This window comes from Phaenicophaeus curvirostris, chromosome 1, assembly GCF_032191515.1.
Source record: "Phaenicophaeus curvirostris isolate KB17595 chromosome 1, BPBGC_Pcur_1.0, whole genome shotgun sequence".
Classification (NCBI taxonomy): Eukaryota; Metazoa; Chordata; class Aves; order Cuculiformes; family Cuculidae; genus Phaenicophaeus; species Phaenicophaeus curvirostris.
Genome location: NC_091392.1, coordinates 175,900,150 through 175,924,053, shown reverse-complemented (window position 1 = coordinate 175,924,053; position 23,904 = coordinate 175,900,150). Strand labels below are relative to the sequence as shown.

At 40.4% G+C, this 23,904-nt stretch overlaps 1 protein-coding gene across 3 annotated transcripts; it reads left to right on the top strand.

Annotated features, from left to right (window-relative positions):
* Positions 1 to 23,631, top strand: OLFM4 (olfactomedin 4). 3 transcript variants are annotated; one of them, XM_069880638.1, is made up of 6 exons: positions 1 to 111; positions 2,150 to 2,227; positions 5,990 to 6,142; positions 12,246 to 12,458; positions 13,406 to 13,559; positions 22,181 to 23,631. In XM_069880638.1, the coding sequence occupies exons 1-6, from the start codon at positions 4 to 6 to the stop codon at positions 22,972 to 22,974; spliced, it is 1,500 nt and encodes a 499-aa protein (XP_069736739.1). In that variant the 5' UTR covers positions 1 to 3; the 3' UTR covers positions 22,975 to 23,631. The 3 variants fall into 3 exon arrangements, with proteins under 3 accessions (XP_069736739.1, XP_069736745.1, XP_069736751.1); XM_069880644.1 differs by having other exon boundaries at positions 3 to 111; positions 2,189 to 2,227; XM_069880650.1 differs by lacking the exon at positions 2,150 to 2,227 and having other exon boundaries at positions 12 to 111.
* Positions 23,632 to 23,904: the final 273 nt, after the last annotated feature.

Here is a 23,904-nt window from a genome sequence, read left to right as displayed (position 1 = left end):
CCTATGCTGTCACATCTGCTGACAGAGAAGATGAAGCACACGCATGTGGCTGTGCTGCTCCTCATGCAAAGTGTGACTGCTGTGACTGGAACAATGGCAACAACAGAAGTGGTAAGATGGGGGTCTCATAACCTGAGCTTTGGTGCCTTCTTATCTCCTCATGTAATTTAGATTGCTGAAAAGTCTTTTGAGGTTGCTGGAAAATTATTTGACAGACATTGAGATCTCTGCATGGAGAAAGTTTAAAGTATTTCTCCATCCTCCCCCCAACTAATGTACAGGGACTGGGTAATAAATATAAAAGTGAGGCACAGGTTTAAAATCAGATTCTGCCTTTGGTTAATAAGTGCAACTCCCAGTGAGAATCTGAGTGGATGTTAAATACTCTATGTAGCTTCTAATTAGTTAGCAAGGGCTTATAGCAGGAGAGAAACCACATCTTTGATGTGGATGGAGTTGGAAAGTGGGGGCTTTCCCAGTTGCATGATTTCTGTCATATTCTGTGACCTCTCTTCCTCATAAACCTGTATCTGTTTGGGCAAGAGATTAGTTCAGATCAAAGCTATTAATCAGACCCCCACCCCCAAACCAACAAATCCAGGAAGGGAGAAAAGAAAACTTTGGGAAAAAAAAAGGTAAAAATCATGTTAGTGAGAGACTTGACTTGGTTTTGTACTGCCTCATTCTTTTCAAATTTTTAACTATGCTTAAGTTATCTGAAGAAAAAATTGTTAATAGCTTAAAAGCTCTTTAAAATGAAACAAAGCATTTTGATTTTGTTTTTTATTTAAAATTTAGAAAAAAAACCCCATTTGGTCTCCTAATGTCTCTTTCTGATTTGTCTGATTTAGTCACCAACCAGAAAAATCCTGTGCACCCCTAGTTGTATTTTTTGAAGTTTGGGAGCACTGTGGATGCAGGCAGTAAAGTCAACATCTCTTGGAAAGGTGCATTTATCCGCTCAAGGAATATAATGCTGAAAAAGTCAAGCTGGAAGTGTAAATCTGTGTCGATAAGCTGAGAATGGAAAGCTTAATATAGGAGACATTTCTCCTCAGTCTGCTTAGCTTCAAGCTAGTCCTGAGTTTGTGTAATTTACACCATTTGTGATGCTCTCTGCCCTACTACTGTTAATTGCTTCTAGCTGCTCCCCTCATCCCCATGTTCTGTGTAATCATATAAGCACACAAATGCTTGTTCAGATGGGTTTATTTGACAAAATGTCTCACAAAAGCTTGTTTACTTTGTGCCCTTAAATAGACCTGCCCTTTGCTGGCCATTTGGATTTCCATACCATTCCCTGGCTCAGGAATGGGGATGTGTTTGGCATTTGATAAATGCAGAAAGACCCAGGGGTAGGTGTCCTGTTGTGGGCAAAGCCCATTTGGTGCTCTGTCTGTTACACCATTTGACACTGAAGGTGTCCTTCAATGTGCTCTGCACACTGCATGGGGACACAGTTGACCTTTAGGACACAGGGTACAGAGTCAGGGTGACACCGGTTCTCTGCGCTGGGACAGCAAGGCAGATTCCAGCCAGAGATGAACGTTAAAGGGGATGCATATAGTTTTACTACATTAAAGACTCCCAAGGTGGAGCTGGCTATATCCTTGGCAGTGTGGCAGCTCCCCCAAGTGCCCCCTCCAATGGAAGGAGGCTGCCCCCAACTCTGCGGTGCTAGTAGCAGAGCAGGATGCATGTCCCAGCCATCAGAGCTCACAGCCTGACAGCTTGGTGTGAAAGGGGCACTGAGTCTGGTGCTGAGAGGAGTGGTAAAGAGCAGATGCCCCTGCCAGGAGGACAGTAGTCTCCAGATTTAGGGCAGGGGGGCACAGTACTGTCATTTTAGACTGCCATGCAATCTGCCAGGGCTGCTTGTCAGAAGCCCAGTTCACACCTCCTGGGCAGGCTGAGCATCCCCTACCTTGAACTGGTCTCTCAGAGCCTTTCTTCAGGAAGAGATGCCTATGAAGTGACACTGCACCTGGGGAAACTTAGTTGCCTCAGCAGCAGATCAGAAAAGCCAATTAATTTTACAGTTGTAAAATCAAAGTGTTTTGAAGCTGCAAGACGGGGGCTAGCTGGTGGGAAAGGGACAGTGCCACATGCAGAAAGTCACATTGAAAAAGGCTTCTTTTTTGCTTTTTAGATCTCTCATCTCAGTGCCACGCTTCCATCTCTGATTCAGCCTGGCTACACAAGTGGTGACCTGCATGGTTCTCCAGAGGTATGACCAGTACTGTTTTTCAATGAAGTCCAGAAAGAAACAAAATTAGGAAATTATGTCCCATTTTTTGGATGCTACTCAGTCACTCAAAGATTTAACTTTGATACATGATGGGAATGGTTGGACTCGATGATCCAGTGGGTCCTTTCCAACCTAGTGATTCTATGATTCTACATGTTCATCAATTATGCTGTCCAGGAAAAGTTGTTTAAGTATTGTGTATCTGCAATTTTAGGCAGTAGCAAATTCCCCAAATCACCAGTGCTGCTGCCATGTCCTTCACATCCAAAGCTCTGTCATTGCTCTTGTGACTACTGAAATGGATCCCAGATATGAAATAGCAATCTACCAAACAGTTTGGTGGTTACACCCTTGCTATAGGAAGGGGAAGGCTTCTTTTAAGATCTGTCTTCCCATGGAAACCAAAGCAGGGCTGTGAAATTATATTCTGAGAAGTGTCCACTTGTAATTGCTAGAAGTGAGAAAATCTTGATTCTTCCTGTACTACTTAGCTCAAATTTTATTCAACAATTTGCTGATAGAAGGACTTGAATCTGGTTTCCATGCCTTCTGTTACAATGCTCAAGCCCATGGTCTGGAGATTTCAGGATCTGGTTTCTCTTCCTCTTTCTGTTAGTGACTACTTAATAATACATGTCCTTTGGAGCAGACTCAATGGAATACACTCGTTCTGAATGGTCCTGCAACCTAAATATCAGGAACAGGGTTTGTCCAAAACACAGCTCCAGATCAGGTCAGAGGTGGTAGGCAGCTTGATGGCAAGTCTTTGTTGTCCAGGCTAGCCCTGTGTGGCGCCTGGGGTGTGTGGAGGGACATCATCTCAGAGAGAGTCAAGCCTTTGCCTCCAGTTGAGGGCTTAGAAAGTTAAATTTAAATGGAGTTATATTTATATCTCTAAGTCTGCAGTAGCAGGACCCAGTTCTCATCAATCTCCTTGCCCAGCTGATGTAGACTCTGTCCAAGCCATGGAGTTTTTGTGAATGCCATTCTTCATCTTAGGAAGAGCAGGTAGCTAATTCGGAGGTGTGAACACCACTGGGCTATGATGTAGCTGGAAATACAGCACTGAAATGACTAGGCTGTGTTGAGGATATAACATTATGTCCATGTTTAGGCAGCTGAATACATTTCCTGGTTTTCAGAAAATCAAGTACCTGCTGGCTCCTACTCCCTTTCTTAAATTGAAGGGATGTAGAAAAGGAACATTTCTCATAGCATGTAACAGCTTAATTTTACAAAGCGAATGTCAAGTCCTTGCTGTAGGCCTGGACAGTTTGCTCTCTTTCAAGCATTCAGTGTAAGTTATTAAACTTCAAAAACATACAAGTCTATCAAAAGTAACAGATTGTTGTGTGCATTTTTGTACAGGACAAAGGAAGATACTTTTATTATATGTTTATCATTTCACTGGTATTACATTTTGATTGAAGCACTTGCTGGCTCAAGGGACTTTTAACTAAGCAATGCTTCTTGGTCTCATGAACATCATGATCCCAGTGTTTCTAATGTTAATGGAAGAATGGAAGCAGTTCTGTCTGCTCAGGCTATCTCCTCCTTTGGGGAAACTGTTTCTTGGCTTAGAAATAAGCTGTACTTACTGCAATGAAGCTCTGCCTTCAATTAAAGGCTCTCTCATAACATAAATGTTAAAATACAATGATTGTTTTGAATAGGGAGTTTAAATGCACAACTTGGAGGGTTTTTTTGGGAGATCATCTGAATACATTCATGAATGGTTTATTTAGCACATGGAGGAAGCATGGTACCTCTAGAAAAACTGATGGCTATATATGTCAGGAGTGTAGTTTATAGCAGAGTATACAGAGTGTAACTTGCACTATACTATATATGGAAACATATATATGTACAGTGCATATTATGCTACACTATCTATAGTATACTCTCTCTTGGTATACATATACACACATATATTTGTGTTATACACTGAAGGGGTAGAATACAATACCTTCTACACAAAAATTAGCATGCTAGTCTAATCAAAAGTCTTATGTACTCACTAAACAACCTTTATTTCTTGTTTTTTTGTTTCCCTATCTGTTTCCTTTGCTATTGCTGAGTAACTTTCCATCCCAGTCATACTCATATGCAAAGGATTCAGAGCTGCAGAAGCATCTAAGTGACTTAGGAACCTATTTCTCTGTAGTAGTTCAGATACCAATAGGCATATCTTCAAAAGTACTTGGAAACTTGCAGCATATTCTCAGTGGGATATTCAGAAGTGCTTTGGTAACCTACCTTGCAGGAAAATCAATAGATATTAAGTCCTGGGATATTCTGGGATGCCATGAGATACTTCTCTACTTCTTTTTATGTTAAATGTCTTCAGTGATCTGTCTATGAGTGAAAATTTAAGGCCCATGGTGCCTGAATAAAACAGATAAAATGTTTTTTCTTGCTCTTTTTCAAAATGAGGTGTGTGCTGTTTGTTACGGCTGTGATAAAGAGGTTGCCAGAAGTGTGAACTGGGATCATTTTGGCTTTCTGCTGTTCTTTTCTTGGGTTTGCAGATCACGACAGCTTTGCTACTGGCCATGCCTACATGTTCTGGGCTGGTTTACCACCAAGGGATTTAGTTGAAATCACTGTGAAAAAGTGAGGGAAGAAGTGCTGAAATGTCAGTTTTCAGCAGATAGTGTTGTTGTTTCCTTGTTTATTTTTAAGAGAGAGAAAGAGAAAATACATGAATAACTGGCATTCCTGCAAGGCAGGAGGAGACATTATAGAAAAAAAGAATATTTAAAGAGCAAGTCTTTAGTTTTAAAATATGCAGCAGCATAGAAATGTGTGCCAGAATATTTTAAAGTAACTTAAAATTTCTTTATTAATAAATTTGCAATCGGTTTATGAACTGGGAAATGTTTTATACAAACAAAAAATAACTGCTTCAAAGACACTCAGTATTCAGCCCAGTGTTTATAGAAAATGATGTGCTTTGGCTGTAAATCATGGCAAGGTCATGAATTGCCAGCCCTGACCTTTCCATACACCATATATATTGCTGTGATGGTGATGGTTTAAACATGCAGACAGCCAGGACAAGGTGATTCATACTAATGGCATAGGCAAAGTACCCACAAACATAGCAGGCTGTGATGTGCAGATGTTGGTGTGGTATTTTGTAGCAAAATAAGTATCTCTACCTTAGGCTCAGCCTGTGTATTTAATTTATCATCTTTTAGTGGCATATAATTAAATGCATATGTCTATTTGTTGGGGCTGACTGAGAGACCACAAATGAAACATTTTTCTTTTCAATAATTTCCCTGTCACTTGTTCTGTTTTGGTGCTTTCATCTCTGTGGATGGGAATGAGTAGATGATCTGATCAATTCAATTCAGAACAACAGAATAGTAATTCTAAGGCCTAACTTATGAAGTTATCATTTTCCTGCTGTTGTGCTTTTCCATCTGCTGGAAAATTTATTTCATTATCTTAGGTATATTGTCCACAAGACCAGGAAAGTAAGAACTACTATATGCCTCTGTTTCTTCCAATGGTAAAATCTTTACACAATATTTAGCTATTTTCAGGAAGATTTGTAAGGCTGAGTCATAAAGTTTGTTAGATATTTAGAGTACTGTGGAAGAAAAAAGGTGAAGGTTGTCTAGTAACAAAGTTGTTGATCTTATGATTGTTACAGCTTTTATTATTGTCAGGCTTTAGCTACTAATTCCAGAGAAGAATATTGACACTTTTTTCCTTACTGATTTGTTATTGCAGCTCTTTGCCAATGTGTCCGGCTCTGTGGATGACAAAGGAACCTGTCAGTGCTCTGTGTACTTGCCGGATACCACCTTTCCAGTGCAGAAGGCTGAGAAATTGGAAATTATAGCCACAACACTCATGGTGAAATTTGAGAGAGAGCTTTCTCAAGTAAGGTGTTCTTTTACCATAAATATAATTGCCGTATCTTTGCCAAAAAATGGTTGCCCATGAAAAACTACAGCAGTCAGGGCATTTCTGTAACCTGTCTTTCAAGCAGCGGGAAATAGGGCTTTGTAAGAACAAGGGGAAGGGTGATTAAATCTCAAATCTTAGACATTGCATCATGTCACATATTTGAATATCCTTAGGTCTCTTTTTTAGGCCTTTACAACTAGAGGCATATGGTATTTTTGGAAGAATGGCTATATTTTTTCTCTTTCAGCTCATTTTTTTTCTTTGTGATTGATACATAGAGCTATAGGAAGCCAAGCCTCCTCCTCTTTCATGTGTTATTATTTGTATCAAGCCAGCCAGATTGTAAGAGAAATGAAGGGAAAGAGGAGAAAGGTCACCGCAGCCCGGAGTGAAGAAGTAGGTGAATGTTTGTCCCTTCACTTCTTCTAGAAGAGATTTTATAAAAAAAATAGAAAGTCAAATAAAATATCTTCCTTGTCAACATCTGAAGCTGTGGCAGTGAGACTGCTGAATTATGCATTGTTGTTGAAGCCAAACACACCTTACATTACTTTGGTTGCTTGTTGCAGGAATTCAGATCCATTTTTTGAGAAACTCAAGCAAACCCACACATACTGCTGTGCACTGGGTGAAGCTGCCTGTGAAGACAGAAATCCGTCTTTGACTTTTGATAGTGGATAAATATTCAGGAGTCAGATTAGGTGTCCAGCATAAAGTGTTTTCTTCAGGAACCAAGCATTTTAAGAAATGAAGTGTCCTTGAATTAATCAGCAGAAAAGGCACAGCATTAAATTATAAATTCTAACCATAAATATTCATAACCCTCCTCTGGTATAATCAAGAACAGATAAGAAGTTGTGCATAAAAACCTACAACAACAGGCAGCAGATCCTGTGGTAAGATCTTTTAGTTCAAATAATTTGTTTTGAAAGAACTGGAGCTAACAACAAAACACACTCAGCTGTCAGCAGGGATACGAAGGGCAGAAGACCCACTGCCTCCAAGCACAGGAGTTACCGGATCCCTTGCAGAATGGAGGTGTAGCTCAGAGCTAATGATCCATGAAAATCATTGAGATTTCAGGTCCCCGTGCTGTTCCAGTGGGGTCAGTGCCAGCTTTTTAAGCTATTTGCTCTGTTTCAGTATCAGGGCATGATTCCGGTGTCTGCCCCCCCACCAAAAGTTGCTGATTCTTCAAGGTGTTTGTGTACCACCTTTTGAAGCCATTTGCCCCAGTGTAACCAGACTCTTTACTGGTAATGTTCCTCAGAATGGTGTGACCTATCTGCTAATCCCATTCAGATCTGCAAGCATCTTCAATGCTCCTTGACCTCTCTGTGTGGACAACCTCAAATTTACATTGAATTCAGGCATCCTGCTCATATAAAGACACAAGTTACTTTAGATACTTAATATTAGGTGCCCAGAGTTATATCTGAAGCTCACCTCTAAAGTCAGGGCAGGCAGAATCCCCACTGTGGACTTTAATGTCTAGGTTGCCAGCTGGTGTCAACTGCTGTAACTGTGTTGTCATCCTTTGGTGCCCAGCAGTGTATTGCAGTATAAACACTGACCTTGGTTTTCAGTTCTTGCTGCAGACAGTAAAAATTCTTGACCTAACTTAGGCTTCAATGAATTTCATCCTGTCAAGGACGATCAACCAAGCAGTGTTACAATGCATCTAGTTAGATAAAGTTTGACATGTACTTTAGTGTGACATAGAGAAAGAGCCAGTTTGGGTCAGAAATGAAAATGAACAGATTGCATTTTGCTGCAACTCCATGTGTGCAAGATTTCTCAGCTATGATGCCGATTTTCTGTAGAAAGAAGAAAGCTATAGAGCATTGCCCTATTGATATCTGATTTTAAGTAATCACAGATCTTGTGATGCATCAGTCTCCATGCGCAAAAATCCTTCACCTTTCCAGCTGTGGAAAAAACCACTCCTTATGCAATCCTGTGTATAGCTTTAGTCCTGATAATCCTCATAGAAATACGGAAATAATAAAATGGAGGAAAGCTCAGTTTTCATTGTTGATCATTATTAGAAATGATCCTGAGCAAAATTCTGGGGAATTATGCTCAAACATAACTTGGTCTCACCAGAGGGCACAGAATTTCTATGGAATGCTTGCTTTTTTGACTCTGAGGACCCATGATTTTGTTGCTCTTCTTAAACACCCTTTGAAACTCATGAGAGCTTTTCCTGAGTAAGAGTTTCAGGATTGGACCCTCTTAAGGATGCTTTCCATATGTAAGAAGTCCCAGATAAACAACCTGATTGAATCGTTAACCTTTTGCCTGATTGTAAGCTAATTCAAAAAGCAAGGGGTTTCTTTTATAGAATCAGCAGGCAAGGAAGCTCACAGATAAAGAGATGCTCTCATGTGCCAAATGAGTACAAACCATAGGCTGCAAATACCAGATTAATTTTTCCGCTGTCACATCAACCTTTGCCAGCATAATGATGATTACAGAAGAAAATTAACCTTTCAAAGCAAAGCGGGAATTAGCTGCTCCTCTTAATAGGAAAAGGGAGACGACACCTCTGTTAAAGGGATGGATTGGCACTTCATTTCGAGGAGAGAAAGCGCCTTTCAGAATTTGGCTCATAACAGCCACAACATCCTCATGTAACAAGAACAGGAGAGAAAAAAGGCATCCTTACTCTCTGCCAAGAACAGCTGTTTTCAAAGTAGGTTAACCTGCAGTGGAATTCTTAGTGTTGGCTTGCAGACTGCTTGCCAACCATTCTCCTTCTGGGTTTGTAGAGACCAGGCGTGCCCAAAGCCAGTGTCCCGGGCCGAGTGACTTATAGAGTTGCTGGTTTTGTCACTTCTTTCTTTCATTCCTTCCCTCTGTCCTCCCACTTTTTTTCTTTCATATCTGTACCTTGCACCTTGATCTCTCTTCTGTGCTCTCCAGCTGCATGCTGGAGAATTGTCTGTTTGCATGCTGCAAAACCTGTGTTGATAAATACCAGTTGCAGGTAGACGACACAGTAAATGAGCATTGTGGGTTTTTCCTGCCCTTTTCATTCCACGAGTGTGACAATGCTTGGAAAGGAGGAAAAACTGAAACTGAGGAATGTTTCCCTACATATGCCTCACATGGCTCCGTTCTCTTCCTATAAAGGGCTAATACACACCCTATGCACTCTTCATACTGTACTTCAGACTTTTACAACAAATGGGGCAGCAATCAGGACCATTTATTGGTCTGTATCCCCAAATCTGAGATATGCACAGAATTTCTGTGCCAGTCTTTCAAGAGACAACAGCCAGTTCCTAGCAGGTAGATGCAGTAGAAGAACAAGGATTACAATCCACCAAGAAACAGAGCAACATCATGCTACTTTTTCAAGTGATATTTCAAAATTAAAGAAACTCATGAGCCAACTATGAGCAGGCAGGAATGTCCACACAGGACACTGCAATGCTTGACATACATGCTGGATTTGTCTGCAAAAGTAGTACAATCCTGTAGTACAGAACTGCTGAGAAAATTACATTTGTCCAACAATTCACCAGGAGAGCTATCATCTTAAGTTGATTGTGATGCCAGTGTGGCTGGATAGAGTGCTGCAAAATGCTGGGGCTAGTTCAGGCTCAACTAGTATGGATATCGCTCAGATATACGCTACTGGATGGTGTTGACATGTCCTTAAATGACCTAGATGGTTGACCGAGTGAAAACCCTCTGATGTGGGAGGAGAACTTCAGGTCTGTCTCCTGTAGCACCGTGCAATCAGGGCTGAAATAACTACGTATGCCTTGTTCCAGCCCTTGACATTTTGTCCAGGCGCTAAGGACCGTGGAGAAAATCCAGATTCACAGGTTTCTCACTAATTAGTAGCCATGGCTAATTCCAGAAGTCTGATCATTTTAGTAGTTCATAGATTTGATCTGTATTGCAGCATTATGATTCTATGATAGTTGTTATTAGTAATATCAATGTTACTGTTAGTATTAGTATTACTGTGAGAAAGGTTATTAATACCAAGATAGATTTCCAAATTTCTCTGCAATCTACAAAGCTATACACTGCAGTGCAATTTTGTTCAGATATGAGCTTGCTTTATATCTCTCAGACTGTAGTCATACACACTTGGTTTTTTTGTTGCATAAACTCTAGGCACACTATTTAAACAATGACCTTTGAAGGATTTTTTCAAAAGATTTTTTTGGGCGTATCTTCCAACTCCAAACTGATTGGATGATCAGTGAAAGTGTGAGGTCCAGCTGCACCTGGCTCTTCCAAGAACATTGTCCAATCCTTCCTGTTGTTTCCTCCTGAAGAGGTGATGGTAACAACAAGGACTAGGGGTTCTAGCTGTCTGTCAGCCAGATACAAGGATCTATGTTTTAGTCTTTATTTGCCATTAAGTTCTTTTTCTCTAAATTGTAATAAATGGCTTATTTATTCCTAAGTTTGAAGTTACCCGGGCTTGACTTGAGAGATCTAGAGCACCCAGAGTTATAAGTCAAGGTGCTTCTGCTACAGCTTATGGAGACATGCCAGTTTATGTCAGAGCAACTTAAGTCTGGCTGCACACGTTTAGAACAGAAGATCTGTTTCAAACTCCCGTTTAAATGAGAAGGATTGAGCAGCTTGTTTTTAGTGTATGTTATGTAAGAGCACACAGAGATTTGGTCTTGAGTTCTTTCAGATTTATGGTGTATTTTTGCTACTACTGAAAATTATGCTGTTAAAAGAAGGGTCTCTCACTTATGGTTCTCCTTAATCCACATCACTTAATATCTTATGATCTTAAAGGAACCTTTCTGTCCTTCATGAAATTCAGTCCCATGAACTTCCATACCTTCTCTTTGGAACACAATGGATTCAATCAAAATTAAAAGTAATTACATGATAAGAGTGTTTTTTTGAGATCCTTGTTCCAGGTGCTGCTGCCAGAAAAGAAGAGGGAGTTCGTGGTCTTCACACAATGACAGGATTTTAAAGGACGTTCCAGAGCCAACGGGGAAAGATACTGTCTTTCATTTTATGTTAAGATAATGCAAGAATGGTGGAGATGATGTAGTCTAAAAATATTTTGGTTAAAGAAGTAAAAATTATGTAAATTGTAGTGCTGTAGAGAGAGGGACTTATACTACAAATATCATCTGAGAGTATAAATACGGAGTTGCTGGTGCAATAAACGAAATATATGTATTCTCGGTTCTTAGATTTTGTGATATAATTATATTGATTTAGGAGAAAACAGACATGGCTTTTATGAAGCGAATGGGAGAGAAATTATGTATCATTCCCAAAGTGTTAAATTACAGGGAACTAACATTTTCCAAGCAACGTTCTGAATCCATATAATATTCTTAACGTTCCACATCACAATGCTTGTGCTGTGACCTTTACCTCAGCAGATACATGTGCGAAAATATATTTATCCAGACAACTGTTTAATGATTCAAAGGCTGAAAAGGCTACTATGTAAATTACTGTAGCAAAAGCCTGCAATAAATTTTTCACTTTAATTTTAAATAGATTTGATTTTTAACACTGTGTTTAAACATTCCCCCCTGCCCAAAGACAAACACCAAACCCTTTCTGCCAAATTTTGACCCAACTCAAATGTATATAGGGTAAGATCCTATTTGGATTCAGAGTTAATAGGAAATTAAGTTGAAAAACTGGAAATCCTTTATCTTTTGCAGCCTCTTTGGGTTGCTTTTGTGACATAATACACTGCAGATTTCCTAATAAAATTTTCACCAATGTAAGTTCTTGGCATATTGAGGATAAAATTATCTCACAGAGACAATATTGGCAAAGAACTTAAAAAATGGAAGACTGTGAGTAAAATTCTGCCTTCAGTTATCCCCAGGCATTCCTGAGGGGACTTTGTGGAGCTGCCAACTATAAATGAAGGTTAAACTTAACATTTGTTATGTATGTGATGAGAATTCCATTTATGTAGTTTACGTGAAGCATATATATGTCAAGTATGTGGAAGTTACGCATGGGTACTCAGAAATATGATAAAGATGTCAAACAGGCTTGGGTTTTTTTGCTAACCTGGATTTGAATACATACCTTTTTTTTTTTCTTCTTTAAGGTCAGAGAGTACTCAAAGCTGATTGCACAATATCAGCTGCAAATCCATAATCTAACTGTCAGAGTGGAATATATGGAGAAGAGCAGTGTATCTTACACAGAGCTGGACTTCGAGATACTGAGAGTGGAAATCCTTGAACTAGAGAGACTGGTCATTCAGCTGAAATCCAGCCTTGTTGGAAGCAATGCCATCGTTGAACAAATATATGTGGAGGTATTGCCAGAGTTTTAATTAGCCACAAACAGTTAAAATATACAGATAGTTTATTCTCTCTTTAGTATTTAGGTTTAGGAAATATAGCCGGTCTCTACTGCAGCCAGGGGAATTATTTTAGCATTTTGTCAGCATAAATTAAAAGAAAGCTTGACCTTAAATGTATTAACATCTTTTTTTTTTTCTTGATATAGAACACAGAAAAGCAAAGAAATCTGAAAACAAATGGGAGCTTCTTTATTTTTGCCAACTATCTGCCTGAAAGTTAACAGTTTTGCATAGTGTTAATTACATGAGCTGATTAAGTTATTATAATATATATTAATTTATAGACCCTGATGCTCGAAAGCCTCTGTACTTTAACTTAGATAATTAAAAAATTCACTTCTGGTTGCTAGGGCAGTGGCCCAATCAATATGAAATAAAGAAGTGGGGAAGACTATCACCTTCCCTGCAGACTATAAATCACGTCTTCAAAATTGTAATTAATCACTCACCTAGAGAGAATAATTACTTCAGGTGGAAAGTGAAATATCATTTTTTTCCATTGTCCTCTAGATCATCAAATAGGTGATTGAGAACTTTATTTATCTTTGCAAATAAAATTTGCAGATCCTTTTGTAGGGTTGGAATAAGTACTTTTTATGTATAATAGGTAGTGCTTGCCTAAGACATACTGGATAGTTTTGTACTATTTATAAAATAACGCTATATTTTTGCATTATGAAATACAGATGAATGTTAAAGAATTTCCTTGTGGTCACATAGCTCTGCTGGAAATGTAAAGTTCAGGCTAGCAGGATAAGGTCTATTCTTGGGGATATTTCTTAAAGCCATTTCCATAGCTTCTTCTATGTATGGTCCACCCTGCCTAAAAATATCTCTAAAAAAAAGTTGATAGAAATTTAAACTTGCCCTGTCTCTCTCTTTTTATTTTTTTCCTCTAGATCAAAAATCTGACTCTACTAGTAAATCAACTGGAGTCACTGGACAAAAACAATGTCCTCGCAATTCGTCGACAAATTGTGTCTCTGCAGACCCGATTGAAAGAGTGTGAAGAGAGTTCAAACAAAACTACAGAACCTCCTTATTTCCCACCAGGTAAGCATTTCTCTTGTATATCAGATAGGAGATAACACAATACATGCATAGAACAGCAAATGCACAGATTTCTCTTTGTTAAAATTACAAATACAATTGTAATACTACTACTACTTAGCTCTTGAAAAATTGAGCAGACAGCTCCTAATGTTTCATCAGTGGGTTCAAAAGGAAAATGAGAGCAGGAGACAAACTCTTCCAGAAATAGTAGCTGTTTTCAACTGAAAAAAGTTGTAATCTTCCTCTCACCTGCAGTGTGAAAAAGGAATCTCTACCCTCCTTCTCTTTTTCAAAACTATTTTTGAAGAAATATTAAATTTTTTTTTGTGGGAAACTGCTTTTTTGTCTGACCAGTTTTGATTTTTAGTTGTTCCTGTGAAAGTGACCTGTGTCATGGTAATTTTTCTCTAATACTGCTTAGGAAATGTATGAGTAACAGCTGATAGAGTCATAGAATCATAGAATCATCAGGTTGGAGGAGACCCACCAGATCATCGAGTCCAACCATTCCCACCAATCTCTAAACCATGCCCCTCAGCACCTCATCCACCCGCGCCTTAAACAACTCCAGGGAAGGTGACTCAACCACCTCCCTGGGCAGCCTGTTCCAGTGCCCAATGACCCTTTCAGTGAAGAATTTTTTCCTTATGTCGAGCCTGAACCTCCCCTGGTAGAGCTTGAGGCCATTCCCTCTTGTCCTGTCCCCTGTCACTTGGGAGAAGAGGCCAGCACCCTCCTCTCTACAACCTCCTTTCAGGTAGTTATAGAGAGCAATGAGGTCTCCCCTCAGCCTCCTCTTCTCCAGGCTAAACAACCCCAGCTCTCTCAGTTGCTCCTCGTAAGGCCTGTTCTCCAGCCCCTTCACCAGCTTTGTTGCTCTTCTCTGGACTCATTCCAGAGCCTCAACATCCTTCTTGTGGTGAGGGGCCCAGAACTGAACACAGGATTCGAGGTGCAGTCTCACCAGTGCCAAGTACAGAGGGAGAATAACCTCCCTGGACCTGCTGGTCACACCATTTCTGATACAAGCCAAGATGCCATTGGCCTTCTTGGCCACCTGATGTACTAAAGCTGTCGGTATGCGAACTCCAGAAGGTAGCTTTGCACGAAGATTGCTTTTGCTTCATAGGCAAAAAATTCTTCAAAATCAGAAAGTCAAGAATCTTGGGGGGAAATTCTAGTTTCAGGGAAATTCTAGTTTCAGGGAAATAAGTGGGAGCTTTATTACTGATTTCAGCAGAACTATGATTTTACCATTTTCTTAACCAGGAAAGGTTACATTCCAGGGGTTAGATCACTGATTCCCAGAGTGCAGTACATACAAAAGTATCAACAGTCACATAGTGTGTGGTAATTAGTTTACAACTGGAGTAATTTTTATGTTGATAATGTGCTCAGTTAAAAAAAAAATCACACTGTGAGTGAATCACAGTTTGAGAAATTTTGATTGTCAGATATGATGCAGTGAAGCAAGCCATTTAGGAAACTTTAGTTTAGGTATGCCACAACAAACAAGCCACTTGCTAACAGACAGAAGATTTTATAAAACTGTGTTGATCCCCTAAGTGCTTTATACACAAGAGATTCCTTTAGACAGAGTATTGTAAGAGAGAAAGTGCTCTGTTGTATACAGTTCCCAGGGGAAGGACCCTGCTTTCTCACATAAGCTGGTTAGCTATCATCCAGAGGAGTTTAAAAAAAAAAGAGGAGCGCTGTCCTGCTTTCAAGGAGCCTGATATTGTACCTACCAGCATTTACCTCTCACCACCTTGGGGTGAGCTAGGTCAAATGTCTCTTGAAAGGTGAGAGGCAGGAATAGAAGATTCTGGTGGGTCAGCAGCCTTACCTATTGTGATCTCCTTTGGGCTTCATGGTGGTGCAGGCAGCTACCGCACTTCTCTGACAGGATGCACAAATAACACCTTGTCTAGGGAGTCACGCAGGAGAGAAATCTGAAACAAAAACCTGCACTGCAAAATCTCAAGGCTGTTTCCCGCTCCTTAAGGATGGGCTTAAAAAGTTTCAATTAAAAAAACCTATGTTTTGTAGGAATTTGAAGGGCATCTTGTTGATTTATTGAGAGTGATGGTGTGTGGAAAGAAACAGCCTCTTTCTCTTCAAGCCTACAGCAAGCCTTTGTTTGGTGAAGAGGTACTGAGATATGTAACAAGAATACCGTGTCCTTCTGTGAGAGATGGAGAAAGGGGCTACTTTTGTGTCTGGGTGGTTGAGGGGAGCGTCTGTGGGATGTAGGATGCTTCATGGAGTGGAAAAGAGAGGTCTATGCTTCACAGTACAGCTCCATGCAGGGACAGGCAAATCATGCCTAGAGCAGGGTGATAGCTCTGGGATGGATAAATGTAACAGCGTAGGACTGTGACTGCAATAGAATTTTTTAGCATTGCTTCTCAGAGCATGATAGGGAGATGCTTAGAGTTTATCTGGGACCAAAATGGTATTACTTTAGTGTTGCCTTATTCCTGACTGGTGTGCCAGCTGCCTCAGGCACCTTTGAATGTCACTGCATTGTGTGGGAACCACAAAGCAGAAAATAACCTAGAAGGCCAAAAACCCCAGATGGTATGAACAATGATAGCTTTATTGACTTCCAGAGAATTACCACCACTGACATAAGCTGAGGACATCCTCTGGTTTTATCTGAGAGTTTATCTCTTGCACACAGCAACAGGAATGCTGGAGGGGTTGGAGGATGTGTGTGGTCACATTGTCATGGACATCCTTAGGTTGAGGGTGGTTGCTGAGGCTGGCACAAAGGAATGGCAGAGCAACTGTGGAGAGACGGCAAGTTTCCTGCCTGTTGGGAAAAGCCGGCTACACAGATAACCCAGGTGTTATGTAGGCTCAGATTCCTGCTAATCCATGCAGGCCTGGCATATCCTGACTTTGTGCGCCTGGCAGGGAGCAAATATTCTGTGGGCAGAGAACTTTGTAGAGTAATTACATGTCCTGTAGATTGCATCTGAAAACAAACAATAGTAGGAAGATGTTATTGCTTATGAAGATGGAGTAAGTAGCTGAGAGAGCTGCATTTTCTAGATGGTCATTTTGGAGGCTTTGCATGGATGCTCACACCTAGGACTCCGAAGATCTCTAGTAGTCATTTACACATTTGAACACAATTTCCATACGTTTTCTTTGCAAGCTTGAATGCCTTGAATTCCTGCCAAACCATTTGGCCTTGCCCTGCTTTTAGTTCATTTTATATTTATAATGTTTGTATTAAACTGACTCTTTGTCCTGTTTTCAAACTGATTTTTCGTTCCCCCTTCATCCTCTCTCTTGCATATTTTGGGTAGGCAACATGAACTAGAGAGAGCTTGGCTAATCCCCAAGCTGTCTAAGACCATGAGTCTAAAGGCAAGTTTAATTAAAGATTCTTGCTTCTCAGTGCTGTAGTACACAGCTCCTCTGACTCTCTCTCCCAAGGCTTTTGCTGATGTATTTCTCACAGTGAGCAGGCCTGTTCTCAAACTACATAGTAGAAAGAAATCACTGGACTCCATTTGCCTTTCTCTCTGACTGGAGAGGTGATCGAGTGTCTGATGATGGGGTGTAGTAAATACACATTTAATAATCCTCATCGCCATCACTGGCTTTCATATCTGCAACAGTTCCTTCTATCTCTTTCCTCACTGATCCAGTGGGAAGAAATATTTACCTGTTCATTTTTCTTGTGTGCTGATCTCGTCTGGCTGCATCAGGACAGGTATAGAGAGAAAAGACTGCAGAATGGTTCTTTGAGGACTCTGCAGCAGATTCTTTGTCACATCTCACTGAAATGATTTAAGAGAGGCAGCAGGGAGAACTAAGTCAGATGAAACTCTCAAAGGCAAAAAAGGAAAGAAAGGAAAAACTGAGGAAAGCTGTTTTTTTCCCCTGGCTTTTACACATTTAGAAATTAAGGATTTCAGGTTACTAGTGAATAGGTCTCAGCAGGAGGAAGACCTGATGAAGCCCAATGCTGAAACTCAGGCAATCCTGTTATAGTCTTACAGTGATTTCACTTTTATCTTCTATTTTACCTCTTATGTACCCAAGATGTCTGCATTTTTCAAGTGTTTGGGTTGTGTTTTGAAATTAGTATGTCCATACACAAAGAGAGAGGTGTACATATATGCACCTGAAAAGACCTGGCCAGAGCCTCTTCACCAGGACTGCCTGAACTGCCCCTGGAGACAAACGCTTTCTCCATTGGCAATGAAGGAAGCTTAGGTGAGGCATTGGAATTTTTAGTTGCCTGAAGGTAGATCAGATGCACTCTGGCCCTCCACCTCACCCCCTGTTAGATGCTGACAGCATAAGTCTTCTCTGATGCAGCTGTCAGCCTATGTCTGTGCCCCATGATACTGGTGAAAACTGAAGTGTCTGTGTGGATCTTTCTGCGTCAGTGAGACAGTAGGAGACAAGATGAGCCTTTCCCTGAGCAGCTCTGTCTCTTGTGTCTCAGTCTATAGAAAGGCTCACACACTTGGATGCAGATGGGAGATGAGGGTGCACATCTGGTGCTTCAGAGCATGGTATGAGAGCAGAGCACTAGCCTGCTCCTGGTCTCTGTGCGCCTCATGAGAATTCCTTTAAGTGTGGGTCCCACCCTGTCTCACGATCCCCAACTGCGTAGCTGTGTTCCCTTCTCTTCTGCAATCAGATGCAGCTCTTCGGTGGGGGGAGGCTGATGGAATTTTTTTGAAACCCACATTGTTGGAGTGAGATGCTGATGCGCTCTGTGAGTGCTTCAGAGCGAAGTGGGTGAAGCGAGACCCAACAGGATGCATCTCATGCTCAGTTCTGTAGCCTGTTAGCCAAGCAAGTCAGGCTCCCTTCCATCCTGGCAGCTAAGTGCCAGCTCCTTTATTAATGAATCAGAAGGATTAGTAAACAGCTGAGCTGAGATACTGGTTCTTTATGCAGGGAGAGAAGTAGTATGTGTGTATGCGCCTATGTTAGTCCTCCCCTCGCCTATTTGCTACATAAGCATTAAACAAAGGAAGGCAAAAATACCAGGACATCATTTATCAGTGCCCAAAAACAATGGAGAAAGGAGTTAAAAACTTGAAAGTCTGAATAATGCATATGGATTTATTTCAAGTACCTTCTAATATTTACAAAATTACATGACACTTTGTTTCCTTTGTGCATTTTTTTCCCCACAAGATCCAGACAGAGAGGCAAGTTTAGATTAAATAAACAACAATGAATTCTTCTGAACCTGTGCAGAAGACAGATCACCCCTTGACTACCACAAAGTTTTTTTGGTAAAAGAAAAATAGTAATTCTAGGAGAGTTTTCAAGGAAGTCAAAATCAAGCACATACTCTATAGAAAATTTTTGATGTCATTAAAACGGAACACGCTTCTAACTTTATTTTAATAATTCATTGTTTCATAAATAAAAACCAAACAAGTGTTCAGCAGAGAGATCTCTTTAAGGGAAGAAATAATAATTTATTATTTCTTTTGTAAAAAAAGGTCTCTCTGCTGAACACAAGTTTGTTTTTTATTTATGAAACAGTGTATGAATTATTAAAATAAATCTGGAATTGTGTTCTGCTTAATGACATGAAAAATTATTTGAGGTCGCATATAGATGAGCTTAGTAGTGCTTCACTACCTGCAAGCTTCAGTGCCATGTTTTTCTAAACAAATCAAGAGTTTTAGAGCATTTAATAGCCATTTAATTCTGAGATAAGTTTATTGTGATTTAAGTACAGTAATATGTTCAATGTGTCACCAGTTTGAAAGAAGCCCTCATGCTGGAGGTAACAATACCTAATGGAGATATAAGAAAAAACGCAATTCAAATTGATTTATGGAGTTGCCAGGCTGCAAGCCATTTTGTACTCTCGGCATTACCTTTCTCCCTTTGCATAAGCTGAGGTATAAACACCTCCAAACATAGGTATCTGTGCCAAGTGCTGAGGCCATGTTACTAGCCATGCTACATGATGTTTCCACAGATGTAGCTTGGCTAGCCATACAGCAGTTGCCTTCCTTCTATGCTATATTTGGAAATGAGGTTTCTGCTCCAGGGCCTTGTCCTTTGTAAAGCACTTAAGTGCATGCTTAAATGCTTTTCTGCTCTGAGCCAGGAATGCCGATTTGTTGTGATCCTGGGTGGCAGGGAGGGAAGCAGCGTTCAACCAGGGTCGTCCTATGTTTCAGTTGCGAGAATTCCAGGATCCAGAAGGAACTGGGGGTTGACATGGAGTTTCTCACAGCTTGTGTTATCGTCTCTGCCACGAGCTCAGTGATGCAGAGCTGCTCCCATGGGCAATACCTACCCCAAGGAATTTGGTAATGAGGCCTGGGGACACACTTATTTAGTTCAGCCTAGTGGTTTCTATTTACTATAGAGCTGCTCCCTAGCTTCCTCATAGATGTTGAGGTGAGGCTGCAAGAAAATCACGTCCCTCAAGTAAGTAACGTGAGACAGCACAAGGCTGTGAGGGGTGAAGGTGTTATGTAGTGAAAGGAGAAAAATACTACATTTTGAGAAAGGGAGAGAAATTCTGCATTATGAGAAAGGAAGAGAGATGTAGATCTTCGCTGCCCAAATTGACTATACATTGGCACAAATGTTACCCTCTTGCTTGGACATTTCTAACGTTCAGGCTACAGGTTTCCTTCTTCCAAAGGCAGAGCACACCCCATCCTCCCCAGCAAAGCAGATCAGAAGAAGATTTCTCTGCATTTGCAGCAGCCTATTTTCACCACATACCTTCTTGCCAAGTCTTTTTCCAAGTAGAGTACTTCAGATTGGTCTGTCTCCACACTTCCCACTATCTGTGGGCCAGACTCGGATGCCTTTGAGCACAAGATACTTCCTGGGCTTTTCCTGTCAGTGGCTTTAGGAGTTTCCAGTTCAGCTCTGAAAATATTTTCAGGCCTTTCTTAGGGATGACCAGCTTTAAGGGCAAAAGTTAAATTCTATCTCTGTATTTATCTTTACTTCTTTTAGCTAAGACAAGTGTTATTTATAGGCTAGACATTCCTTCATATGACTGACCTTATGAACAGCCATTCTTGTCATATAGGGTCTAAGCAATTATGATGTGATACTTGTGCAAAATCTTAAAACCTCAAAAGATAAATTTGGCTTTCCCCATTGATGCCATAGCTGGTGGTGCATGGAGTTCCTATGCTAAGGGAAGTATTATTAGCATCAAACAGTCATGACCATTAATTTATCCATTAACTGTCATATGAGACTTGGGTCTATTTGTACTATACTCTGTCTTTAATAAGGAAAGCTGTCTAGTGACTAGAACATCTCACTGAATTGGAAAATATTGGAGTACCACTAAGCCTGTGAGCTAGTGCCAGTCACTTGATACCTGTCTCCATTACCTCAGGTGAACATATCCTTAAAATGAAAAGTCTTGGACACTTTTGTGGCAGTAACACAAAAAGCTAATTTTTAAACTTGGAAACGTTTTACTGGTTTTAGCCAGTGGCAGCTTCCAACTCATGAGAGGCCCAAGGACATTTATATGGAGGATTTTTTTCCACGGGTGACTTACAAAGTTGAGAATTTATCAGGAAACAAGAATGTCACTACAATTCAACATGAGTAAAGAAAAAGTATTTCTTGTGTCTAAATTAATTTGAATTTTTTGTTCCAAAGAGTGAACATCATAATTGAATGTTCATTTTGCTTCATTGTTTGTTCCTAGTAAGTGTGGAAAAAATTCTACTCAGCCTAGCAGTACATCTTAAAAAATGTTCTGTAGGTGCAAAAAGCTAAAGATGTTGGGTAGCAAAAGGTTTTTTCCATGATCCTGAAAACAGCTTTGTAGTTGATATGTGGGAACAGAGCTGTTCTGGCTCAACGTGCAGTTATATTCTCTTCGAGTGGCTTCACATGAAAACTTGGAGTAATACCTGTCAACATTTCCTAGACTGTGATTGTTGCTGTCTGCAGATTTCTTTGAGGGCCTGAGGCAGAAGGCACCATGTGGCTGTGACGCACTGTTGTAAAGCTGTGATTCTGACAGCAGAATGCTAATCCGAAATGTGACTCTGGAATTACTGCTGCTGGTCCTTCCTTCCCTTCCTCAGTGAAATACACAGAAATCAGATGCTTCTCTTTCTTTTCTCCCCATCTCCCATGACTGCAGTTCCAGTGAGGTAGAAAATAACCTAAAATGCTTCTGAAATTGTATTTTCCAAGGGATTTCCTAATGCACCAGGCTGGCATGCATCTCACAGGTAGAAACAGAAATCTGTCCCTTGTCTGGAACAGCACAGTGAGCATTTATTTTCTGTGACTTATTCCTGAGTAAGGATGGATGTCCGTATCTTTTCTTCACCTTCACCCCTCCCCTAAAATATATAATATGTATAATAATGTAATACAATACGTATAATAATATAGCAACATATATGATTTTTTTTTTAAACTAACTTTCTGAGTCAAATTGGAACCCTTAGTGACTCCAGTTACTGGCCCAAAATGAGCCTTTTACACATGAAACTATACATTTACATCTGTGCTTTGCCACAAAGCTAATCTTAGTAAGCAGACTCTAAAGACTACAGCATGCAAAACCTCTCTCCTAATGATGATGTTTGAAAACCCTGTTTTTTTTTTCTCTTTAATTGCAGGTAGCTGCATTCACCGTGGGCTGCTGAATGTTAGCCAGCCCTATGTTGTAAAGCTGAACTGGAGAGGATTTTCCTACAAATATGGTTCCTGGGGTAGAGATTACTCTCCCTCTAACCCAGAGGCAGAAGTCTATTGGGTTGCACCATTGAACACAGATGGGAGATACTTGGAATACTACAGAATCTATAGTTCCTTTGATGATTTGCTGCTCTTTAAACCCACGTATGAAAGTAGAATAACATATGGTGAAGGCAGTGGTGCTGCCCTTTATAATAATTATTTGTACTATAATGCTTATGGTTCAAGATATATGGTGAAGCATGATATAAAAACAAACACCATGGTTTTGAGGAAGAATCTTCCAGATGCTGTTTATGGTAACCGTTTCTCTTATGCAGGTGTATCATGGCAAAGTATAGATTTTGCCGTGGATGAAAGTGGACTATGGGTAATATATTCCACAGAAAATAACATGGGAAACATTGTGATTAGCAAACTCAATGAGACCACACTTGATGTGCTAAATACTTGGCAGACAAGACAGTACAAGCCATCTGTTTCCAACGCTTTCATGTTATGTGGTGTTCTGTATGCCACAAGGCCAGTAAACACTAGGGAAGAGGAAATTTTCTACATGTATGACACAAGTACTGGCCAAGAAGGTAGAACTAGTGTGATTATGCATAAAAAGTTAGATACAATCCAGAGTATTGATTATAGTCCTGCAGATCAGAAATTGTATGTTTACAATGATGGTTACCTTCTAAGATACGATGTGGCCCTTCAGTCTTAGTATCACAGTCACATAAGCAGGTGATAAAACTGGCAGAAACTAAAATGAGAGATCTGATATGCCTTTAGACAATGCTACTGTCTGTTTAGAGTTTATTTGGTCTGATGTACTGTATCTGGGGCTGCCATATATATTGCTTTTAGTGTTTAAAGGAATTGCTCACTCTGGTCAGCAGTATTGCTGGCAGCAGTGTCTGGCAGTACTGAGTTCTTTAGGTTTTGATTAGTGTTTATTAGTGTTCAGTGCTTTACAATTGTCCTGCCTCTAAGAGTAAATGTATTACATAGATTTAGAGCATTCTGTTCACAAAAATTGATGGTCACAGCCAGTCTACTCACTGAGAAGCTAATTACCCACTGATGAATATTTGTCAATGTAACAGAGGCAAGTCACCCAGAAGCTGAGAATGAATTTCCACTGATCTTCATCAGAATGTACTGAGGTCTCAGAGAAATTATGCAAAGGACAAAAATAGTATAGGAGGTAGACTTGATCAGAGGGTAGCGGCCCGGTTTAGGTGGAAGCATTTGTATCTGGCTCAAGACTTCAGGAAAGAGAGTAGAAATGCACTTTGCTCTTTGCTCTTTGAAATTCTACCACAAGTAAGGGAGAGCTGGCATTGGAGCAGGGACAGAACCCACTGCCCTTGCCAACACGGATGCAGTGGGGACAGCTGCCCTTGGGGCTCCCTTTGCAGTTGTGCCTCCTCAGCTCAGCCCTCTACCAAGCTGCCCCAGCAGCAGGCTGGCTTGTCAGAGTGACTTTGAGAGCAAAGCTGGGCAGAAGAGTTCTCACCAATTTCCTTTCTGCCCGACTCTGCTGCCATTAGCACCTCCTTCTGCCTAGAACTGGCCTTACAAATGGTCTTACTGCAATCTAGTCATGTTTTATGGTCACCGTGGCTCCATTTCCCTGGCAGTGCAGTGCAAA